We start from the raw sequence: 11068 nt of genomic DNA, 5'->3' as shown, positions 1-11068 counted from the left end.
CCCACCCCATCACACATACTGTCACCTCCATTATCGCCCTCATTCCCAGATGTAAACACCCCCACACAATTGTTCTTACACTGTATACACATCCATACTCAAGAGAGCACAGACTCTCACAGATCTGCAAACTCCTGTATGACCTTACGTCCTCTGCTCAGACACCCCCAAATGTGCACCCACATCCTGACAGATGGTGAAATAACCATTTAGAGGCAGAAACAGCATACACACTTCCGCAGACATAGGATTCCCAATAGTTAGAGCCTCGGTCTGCGTCCACACAGGCAGATTCTGACAGACACAGATAGGCAAGGATGTCTGCACACCACCATAATGCTAAAGACCCACACCTATATCCATAAAAGATACAAATATCTGTTCATTTACAAGCACAAAGGTACAGAGACAGCTGGGGCTGTCTCCCACCCCCTGCATCACAGTCATTTATTGCTCTGAGACACAGAAATTCAGACTGAAAGGAGTTTCTCTCTGAACCCTAATCTTTTATACTAAGAAAACAGATTGCAGTGTGAAAGTGTAACACACATGCACCCTCAGACATTGCCACAGAAGAACAACCCCACCTCAAATATCTCATTTGCACATTAAAATCCCAGCTGCCACATCTGCGTTCATTTCATCTGTTCCAGGCACAATGCTAAGCATTTTATAATCATAATCTCATTTTCTTTTCACAGTAATCCTGTGAGGTAGCCTCTCTCATGGTGCCCATTTTACTGATGAAGCAACTGAGGTTTAGAGAGATCATGTCCAAAATGGTGCCCCATGGCTAACTGTCAGAGCCAAGAACTCAAAACCAGATTCATCTGCCATCAGAGCTCATACTCTTGACGTCTAGGCTAAGCACATGACCATGTCCACTCTGCATACACACACACACACACACACACATGCACACACTTTCCACATTATCTGTGAAAAGACCTGGATATGACTCCCAGCCTCATCATTATATGGGCTCAGCCTACTTTCTCATCAGCAAAATGGGAATATGGATGGGACTTTATCTCCCTTTCCTCCTAGCTCTGGGTGGCTGGGAGAATCAGGAGCTCAGTAAACGTTACACAAGGGTGAACATACGTTGGATGTGTGAGTGCAAAAGGACTCCAAGAAAGAAGACCATGAAGATTGTACAGGCTTTTGCAAAACTTATTAGGCAAGAGAGGTGGAGGGGGCTTGAGCTGAAACAAAAGGGCAGGTGAAATTTAGATAGGTTCAGGGGAGAGAAGAAAGTATTCCAGGTAGAGAGATGGCTACAAAGGTTCGGAGGCTAGATAAACAAACTGTTGTCATCTGATGAGGAGGAATGTGAAGCGTTCGCTCCCTGAGTGATAATAATAATAATGTAACTACTATTTATTGAGCATTTATGTGCCAAGCATTGTGTTTTACATGCATTATCCTCTTTGATCCTCATAGCAACCCTACAAAGAGGTTGTATTATTATCCTTCTTTTATAGTTGCAGAAATAAGCTTACAGGAGACCCTTTTCAAGCTCTGGCACTCAGACTCCAGAACCCACAGTCTTAGCTACTACACAGTTCAGCTCCTGAATTCTGATTAAGTGCTCAGATAATCAAAACTAGAATAAGAGTCACCAGCCTGAGCAAGAGTGAGACCCCGTCTCTACTAAAAAAAAAAAAAAATAGAAAGAAATTATCTGGACAACTAAAAATATATAGAAAAAGTTAGCCGGGCATGGTGGCACATGCCTGTAGTCCCAGCTACTCGGGAGGCTGAGACAGGAGGATCGCTTGAGCCCAGGAGTTTGAGGTTGCTGTGAGCTAGGCTAACGCCACGGCATTCACTCTAGCCAGGGCAACAGAGCGAGACTCTGTCTCAAAAAAAAAAAAAAACTAGAATAAGAGGCAGTAAAGTCAGTAGGGAAGCATAAAGATTCACCTACTGCCTTGGTGCCAATCTTGACACTGCCCCTTATTACTCGGGCAACCCTGGATAGGTTCTTTAGTTACTTATTTAGCCTCAGTTTCCTCATCTGTAAAGTGGGGATGATAACACAGTCCACCTTCTATGGTTATGAAAATTATACAAACGATCCAAGTAAAAGGGCTGCACACAGCAAGTAACCAATAAACATCAGCCATCATTATGACATGGACAAGATGAATTTTTCGGTTGTGATTTCACTAGGTGCAACATCAAATTCTTTATGGAGTAAGGCGGGGCATAAATTAACCAAGTAACCAAGTATTCTCCTGAATAACTTACCTAAGGAAGCCGCAAGAACCATTATTCCAGCCCGTGGCTTGCCTGACTTCAAAGAGGACAGAAATGCAATTGCTTTGGAAAAGAAATCTCTCTTCCAGCAACTCCTGAGTCCAGCCGGAAGAAGAGTCCAGATAGGAGTGACCTTGGCAAAATTAGGGTTAGCAAATTTAGTACGTTCCATCAAGATACTTTATGTCTTCCTATGATAGACTATGGGCAAGTCACTTTGCTTCTCTGAGCCTCAGTTCCTTACTTGCAAAATGGGGATAACAATACTTACCTTCCAGAATTGGGGTGACAACTAACTATACATTAAAAACTAACATTTCTTAAAGTGTTAAATAGCTTTATTCATTTATATATCCCCGAAGCCGTATCAAGGACCCTGCACGTACAATGTCGTAAGCACCGTACGTGTAGAACGGCATGTAGTTCTAGCTTTAATTCTTTCTTGCTCACTAAACAGGATGTGGTCATCTGGTCCTCTGAGGGGCATTTGCCATCCTCCCCCTAGATCCAAGGTTTGGGTTTGAAAAGAGGCTTCATTAGTAACTGGATAATTCTGTGGGAGGCCCCCAGCAGCGGTTCCGCCCCGCTGGGGAGTAATTCTAGGAAGGTAATGTGAGCTGGGGGAGGCTGCGAACCCAGCTTCACATTTATTCACTCTGACAGCTAAATTGGTGAGCAAGGGGGAAATCAGATGAAAGCCATTTCAGAGTAAATACTAAATACAAAATTTAAACATTCAGGTTGTGACAAATGGGGAGGGGGCAATGGGAAGAGACACAGGCAGCACCTCCCTCCTCAGCCCAGAACCCTGTCCTCACCTTGTCACCTTCCTGGGCATTTCCTGTTTGAGGGAAGGGCATGGAATGGAGTACAGACTGCATGACCTTAGGCCAGCAATTTACCTCTCCTGGCCTCAGCGTCCTTGTTGGTAAAATGTGTGTGTTCGAATCAGATGATCTGGCAAGTGATGGAGAGAGCCTTGGAGTCAGATAGACTGAGGTCAAGTCCCAGCTCTGCCACTTCCTGGCTGGGTGAACTTGGAAAAGTCACTTAACTTTTCTGAACTTCAGTTTCTTTAACTATGGGGATACTACCAATCTCAGAGGAATAAGTAAGACAATCAGCGTGAAAGGGCTGTTTGGACCTCAAAGTATATTGCAAATGTGAACAATTAGAGTCACTGAAAGTCCCTTTCCAGTTCTGACATCCATGAGCAAATTCAGGTCAGCAGATGTTTATGAGGCACTTGCTCCAAGCTGGGTTCCACGCGAGGCCCAGGAAAGAAAGGAAGCCATCCTGGTCCCTGCATGGGCAGCCCGCAGTCTACTGAGAGAAAAGAGAGCCAGCAACGCAGGGCAGTGCTACCAAGGGTGCTATAGAAGCAAGGAGGAGGGGCACCTAATCTGGCTTACAGGTTGGGTATCAGGAAAGATATTTTAGCGGTGGTGAACTTTCAGGGATGTCCTAAAGGATGAGTAAGCAGGCAAGGGCTGAGGGGAGTTGGATCAGGATGAAGAGCAGGTGCTGAGTTAGTGTTTGTTGGGGCAACGTTGGGAGATGAGGCTGGGGAAGTAGGTACGTTGGAGCCAGATCGTGGAGGGCTGATGTTAAGTTGAGGAGTTTGGACTCATCTTGGAAGCTTGGGTCTATCCCACAGGAAGCAGTAGCCCGCCTCTGCGGGTGTAGCATGGCGTGGCGGTTAAGGATCCCAGGTTTAGAGTCAGGTAACCTGAGTTGATAACCTGACTCTGTCAAACACTGGTTGTGGGTCCTAAGGCAAGTGACAAATTCTATGAGCCTTTGTTTCCGCAACTATAAAATGGGCATGAACAGAGAATCCATTTACAAGTGCTGTGATGGTTCCAAGACACCAAGATGTATCTTCAAGTTAAGTGTGCAGTTACCCAGAGCCATCGTCGTCACTAAGAAGAGGCTGCAAGGATTACACAGAAGGCACTAGCTAAGTGGGGATCCTGAAGGGGCTGGATGCTCCCTCTTCAGAGAAGTCTGCCCTGACCACGCTGTACACATGAAATCTAGCTGGATACGTGGGTCTGGCGCTGAGGAGAGAGGCTGGAACTAGGAAAAGGAATTTCAGAGACATCAGCATAGGGATGGCAGCTGAAGCCATGGGAGTGGGTGAGACTTTACAGCAGCCAGGATTTGCTCCACACGTGAGAACTCAGAGAGTTGGCTTATTTGCTTTCTGGGAGGCTCATCTTATTTTCAGTGAGAATCATTTTTTAAATTATAAAGCACATTATAGGCAGTGATAGGAGCTAAAACGGAAGCAGGTCTTTAAGAAGCAGAAAGGCAATTGACTGCTTAGGGGGAATGAGGGTGGGTGGGAAGATATCTGTTAGACAAATGGTGGGGGTGGGGGTGGGCAGAAGGGACTTGCCGAGTGGAAGGAACATCTTGTACAAGGACAGGGGGACCTGGGAGATTCCATCGTGTTTGGGGTACAAGCAGTTTAATCTGGTTAGGGATATGTATTAATATGTGTTTCATAAACCTGGCTTATCCTATGGGTATGGGTATCTGGAAGTGTCTCAGCTCCTCCTATAATTAAATCTCCATTTCTCTCACTCTGGGGCTTTGTTCTTCTTCCTCCAAGGCTCCTCTTAAACCCTTTGCCTGGCTTATGTTTAAACAGCCTTCAGTGCTCAGCTCAGGTGTTGCTTCCTCTGGGAAATCATCTCTGCCCTCACCTATTCCCGGCTTGGTCGGGTGCCCATCCTCTGTGTCCCGCAGCTCCCGAGTCTCCCTCCGTCACTGCGTGTTGCAGAGCACAGGACCCACGCCTCATCATCTCTGCGCTGCCCACACCTGGCGCGTGGCAGATGCCCAGTCTACGTTTGAGGAATGACTAACTTTGCTTCTGATGAGGTCACCCACCAGAAAGCTTCTCAAATGGGAGAGGCCTGTTTTCTGAAGAGGAAATCTTAATTTCTGTTTTATTTTTCCGGGCTGAATTTTAAATTATATTTCTAGTTTAGAAAGGTCACAGGGCACATCAAAAGTAAAATGCCATTCTGTATAATCAGTAATCCTAGCCAAGTAAGACTGACTGTGGAGGAAAGAAGATACAGACTCGTGTCCTGGGATAAATTCTGACAGATCTGTTTTTTTTAACCTGGGATTCAAGCCCCTCTCCAGAGACCACTAAGGAGAGCCTGCCTGAGAATGAAACCAACCCAAAGGAAAACACAATCAAGAGATAGACAGATTCCTGACCATATCATTTGAACACCTGGACTTTGCAGTTACATGAGCCAATAAATTTTCTACCGTAAGGTAGTTGGAGTGGGGTTTCTGTCACTTGAACTGAAAGAGTCCTGACTGATCTGCTCACATAGCTGGGGCTAGATGTCTAACTCTGGCACACCTGATGCCAAACCTCTCAGTGCCTTAGTTTCCTCACGTGGACAGTGAGGGTATTTAGCCCCTGTTTATAGTTTTAGGCAGTGCGGTGATGTTACTAGGACTGGGATAGCCAGTTCCCTGTACCAAAAGATGTGTAAGTGGTCAGAGACACGAACAAGCAACCAACAAAATTCGGCGCACGTTATTCTGCCACCTTTCTGTTGCGTTTATTCCCTGCAGTAATACCGGAATTTTGACACTACAAAGGTTTAGAAAAGGCATTTCCAGTAATGGAATACAGTTTAGAGCAGGGATTGGCAAACTTTTCCTGTAAAGGAACAGACACTATATATTTCAGGCTTGTGGGCCACACAGTCTTCATTGTAACTACTCAACTCTGCTATGACGGGGGAAAAACAGCCATAGACAATACGTAAATGCACAGGCATGGCTGTGTTCTAATAAAAGTTACTTTATAGACACTGAAATTTGAATTTCCTATCATTTTCATGTGTCACAAAAGGGTATTCTTTTGACTTTTTTCCTCAATCACTTGAAAATGAAAATATTCTTTGCTTGTGGGCTGTAGAAGAGGTGACACACGCCAGTTTGCTGAAGCGACCTGCACCGGACTAGGTGTTCTGGGCCTGGGTTCCACCTATGTGATCCTGGCCAAGTCACTTTGTTTCTTTGGGTTTCCATTTTTCCCATCTGGACAATGACAGGGCTATATGAAGTGGTCTCTCAAGGCCCTTCAGCTCTCAAATACCAGGATTCTGATATTTCATCCAACAAATACTTATTGGGCATGTATTACAAACCAGGCATTTCTTTTTTTTTTTTTGAGACAGAATCTCACTCTGCTGCCTGGGCTAGAGTGCTGTGGCATCAGCCTAGCTCACAGCAACCTCAAACTCCTGGGCTTGCACGATCCTGATCCTCCTGCCTCAGCCTCCCAAGTAGCTGGGACTAAGGTGTGTGCCACCATGCCCGGCTAATTTTTACTATTTTTAGTAGAGATGGGGGTCTCGCTCTTGGTCAGGCTGGTCTGGAACTCCTGAGTTCAAGTGATCGTCCTGCCTTGGCCTCCCAGTGTGCTAGGATTACAGGCAGGTGTGAGTGAGCCACCACACCCGACAGGCATTGTTTTAAATGTTGAGGATATAGCAGTGATAGAGTCCCTGCTTACATGAAACTTACATGCTGATGAAAAGAGACAAAATACATTTATATATAATGTTGGGTAGTGCTAAGTGCTATTTAAAAAATGAAGAGGGCAGGATTGGAGAGTGACAAGGCTGTAATTTTAAGAGGGAGGACAGGGACTGGCTCTTGATCAAAAGACATGTTGAGCAGAGACTTGAAACAAATGGAGCGGGCTGTGTGTCTATGTGGGGAAAGAGCACTCCAGGCAAAGGCAGGAGCTGTGCAAAGGCCTTGTGTTTAGGGACTAGCAAGGAGGCCAGTGCAGCTGGAGCACAGCGAGCAAGGGTAGAACAGTAGGCTACAGGGTCAGACAGGTAGTCAGGGACAGGCCATTTAGGGGTTTAGTCTTTGATTTTATTCTAGGTGTGATGGAAAGCCACTGGGAAGAGAATGACATTTTAAAAGAATTTTAAAAAGATTGCTTTGGCTACTGTGTGGAAAACGGACCATAAGGAGGCAGGGAGACAATTAGGAAGGTATTGCAACAGTCCAGGCAAGAGATGATGGTGGTTTGAATAAAAATGGTGGTAGTGTTGGAGGTGGTGAGAAATGGCTGGATTCAAGATCTATTTGGAAGGTAGAGTTGACAGGATTTATCAAAGGACTAGATAGGAGGAGAGAAAAAAGAAATCAAGGATAAATATGCCGGGATCAAATCATATTTTAGGAACATAAATGATTACACACAGGGTATGTTTAACATTTGTGAGACAATCCTTTTCTTTTATATAGCAGTAGAAAAATCACAGATATATTTGCTCATTTAGAAATTAACTGTGCATACCTTAATAATCAAGGGACAAGGCTGTAGAATACCTGGTTTCATGAAACTTGTGCTATTGATTTTTGAGATGCTTTGAAAAATCTTTCCTCATGAGATTCTCTTCCCCAATACTGATTCCAATTATAGAAAATCAACTGGTTAGGGTTACATTTTGTATTTGATAAAATAGGAACTGAGATTAAGGAGATAGTTCATATCTCTCTCCTGAATATTTCCTTGAATTCTTCATCCTTCTATAAATCAAAATTATAAGTGATGTAATTTAGGAACCAAAATAATTAGCCAGCAAATTTTACTTAAAGTACTCATAACAAAGAGTTGATCAAGTTAACACTTGTATTTCACAAACCTTTCGTCAGACTTTCAGCATACTTACGATACATACACTTATTCTTTTGAAACCCCTACTTTTGAAAGAGAGACTAAACATGGTATGATACTTGTGGAGACTTCTATTAACAACTTTTTTTCAAATAGTGACATCTGCAATGAGAACAGCTGGTCTCTCATCTCTAACAACAGAGGTAGGTGGGCAAACAGGGTGAAGAGAACTGCCTCTGAGGCGGACTCTAGCCGGAGCCCTCTGCACAGAAGGCACTTAGAAGCAGCACCCCACCTGGACACACTGGCCAGAGTCCTCAGTGGCAGTAAGCCTACCAGAGAGCTGTAGTCCGTTTCAGTAAATGGACGAGAGAAGATAAAACACACAGACACTGTCTTACATTTATTCACACGGAGGGATAAGACTTGGTACAAATAATAAACATTGCTTTAAATACAAATAAATAGCTCTGGTTTCTAAAGGAAACAACTATATATAATTCTAAGTATTTTCAAAGTTTCCTATTAAAAATAGAATACTATTTTGCTTTAAGTAAGTTCTACTCCACGAGAACCCCTTTGAGGACTTAAGGATAAAATGGTGATTTCTAAACTCCGAGAAGTCACCAGAAAAATGGGAGACAGTGCTCCCACCTCTCTGAACTATCCCCCAAATGAGAGTTACTTGCATCATAGATAGACATAGCTAATAAATGCACAAAGTATTTGACATTTAGAGCTATCTAAAAAGATTAACCTTGGGAAAAGTGATAAGAATTTCTCTGAACAGTTCTGTGCGTTTTGAAACCTCACTATGCTAAAGTTTTGATTCAGCTGTCTTAAATTAAATTTATACTCACGGGAAGACTTAAGTTCCTATAATGAAAGGTTCCTCTTGCTAGGAACAATAGTGGTAAATAGTCTGTAATCACCAGGAATGGCACCTGGAGTAACAAAGTGATTGACCTGGTAAAGGAGCAGCGGTGCTGCCCAGTGAAACAGTCTGTCAAACTTGGCACCAAAATGACCAAAACTGTGCTGAAGAGACACACTCCCAAATCTGTTGGTTTAGTTATTTCTCTATATTGTTATATTTAGAATGCTCAAAGTGGCAAAAATAACTAGGGAGAAGTATGTTCTAGAAGAATCATTTTCAAGTCATGCAGTCTTTTAAAACTACCTACATCATGAGGTTGTTACAATCTTGGTGCCAGAGCAGTGTTTGCGCCATTGACTCTCTGTGCCTACTGCATGTCGCCTCCTCATCCTGCACAAGATCATGCAACCTCTTCTACTCAGACCTCTACATGATTATTAGAAAATAATATGTTGGATAGTGATAATATAGCCATGTTTGGGTTTTTAAAGACATTTTGCCTTTTCTATTTAGATTGACCATGATACAATTCCAAACAGAACATTCTCATGCTATAAAAACAATCTCATGCAAAAAGTGCAATTTTAAAAGTTCCACATTAATAACAACATTTGGTGGTATAGAAGGCAGGATTATTTAGATTTTAAAAATATGATCACTACAGAATAAAAGTTGGATTTCCAAACAGAACTTCCATTGTGGTATAAAAATGCTAAATTTGATTCTACAGTTTTGTCAATGCAAACAACTGTAAGATATATACCATGTTTTCCTAATTGGGATTTTGAAATAATAAGCATAATTCTTAAACAGATCACTACAACATTTGTTCAAAGAACCAGCTCCCTTTGGCCAAGAACTTTCTTTTCTAGTCCAATTGGAGAGATTTTCATAGTAAATTCTGGAACAACAGTTCTGAACATGATTTGAAATGTCTCTCATCCCCCTCCTTGTCTCTTACTTGTCATGTTGTAAAGACATGTGAGCACAGAAAAATGCTCAATTTTTTAAAAAAATGGATGTTAATACATTTAGTTTCCTGATTTAAATAATAACATTCTGTATATTTGCCTTTATCTCTGGCACACTATAGAATGTTTCTGGAGTTACAAATCCAAACAAACCAGCCAATTAGAGCATCCCAGGGTTCAAATCACAATTTGGGACACAATCCTATTTATTCTGGATGATGCTCAATTCCACACATAGTTCAGGAAGAGACATCCATAAGAACATCCAAAACACGTTACCAAACTCTTAACATGTGACTGTGCTCTGTTAGGTAGTACCATTCACATCTACAAAGTACAAAGGTAGAGGATTTCAGATGTGGAGACCAATTTGCTTTGGCCACTATACTAATTCACAACCATCATCTTCGAGATTTCCAAGCTGTTCTAGAATAAGGAGTAGTCCTTTTTTTATCTGGTGGCTTAAAGTAGGAATAAACAGGCGCTGCTGGATACTCTGCATCAGGATTTTCTGCCATCATTTTCAGCTTTGCTTCAATGGCTTTTATCTTTGCAGTGACACTGAAAAAAGGACAGCGGAGGATCAGAGTAGACTTAGGTACAGTCAGAAAATAGTTGTATATTTCATCTCCTTGTGCCTCTTACACGCACATCAAAGAAACAAGATACCATATTATGAACATTTAAACATTGTATTTAAAAGACAAAAATAACTAATGCTCTCATTTTAAGAAAGAGATTAAGTCTGAACCATCTATTAAGTTTTTAATATAAGCCCAGACATTTGTTAGGAGTACTTCATGTATCTTTACATTTACTCTTCAGACTATACACCATTTAGCACCTCAGTGCTAGGCAGAGAGCAGGCACTAAAAATAATTCTTGCAGGACTGAAAAACAACATTATAAGGTATGTTGTATTCCTTATTTTGCAGATGAAACTGAGGTAAATGTGGTAATAATAAAGTCTACCATTCACAGAGTATTTACAATGAGCTAGGCACAGCGCCCAGCATTTTACTTACATTGTTTCTAATCCTTGCAATAATTCTATAAGGGTTACCATCCACATTTTACAGATAAACAAATGCAGAGGTAGAGATGTGCCCAAGGTTGACCCAGCTAATGAATTGCAGAGCTAGAATTCAACCCAGTTTATCCCTAAAGCCCTTGCTCTTTCCTCTCCATCAGGCTGGGATCTGAACAGTCCAGAGAGGGTGAGTAGACACTGGAGAAGTTGTGAGGGATCTGCTTTTGATCGAGGTCTTTGCTATCCCCAGA

At 42.4% G+C, this 11068-nt stretch overlaps 1 protein-coding gene across 1 annotated transcript in view; it reads right to left on the bottom strand.

Moving 5' to 3' along the window:
• Positions 1-8329: 8329 nt before the first annotated feature.
• RBM18 (RNA binding motif protein 18) overlaps positions 8330-11068 on the bottom strand; it is a 21197-nt gene continuing 18458 nt past the window's right edge. Inside the window, exon 6 of the mRNA XM_012664432.1 lies at positions 8330-10348. Within this exon, the coding sequence (XP_012519886.1) occupies positions 10189-10348 (160 nt within the window). The 3' untranslated portion in view covers positions 8330-10188. The remainder of the gene's footprint in view (positions 10349-11068) is intronic.

Source organism: Propithecus coquereli, unplaced genomic scaffold (assembly GCF_000956105.1).
Source record: "Propithecus coquereli isolate 6110/MARCELLA unplaced genomic scaffold, Pcoq_1.0 Scaffold89, whole genome shotgun sequence".
NCBI lineage: Eukaryota > Metazoa > Chordata > Mammalia > Primates > Indriidae > Propithecus > Propithecus coquereli.
This window is presented reverse-complemented; position numbering and strand designations above follow the sequence as displayed.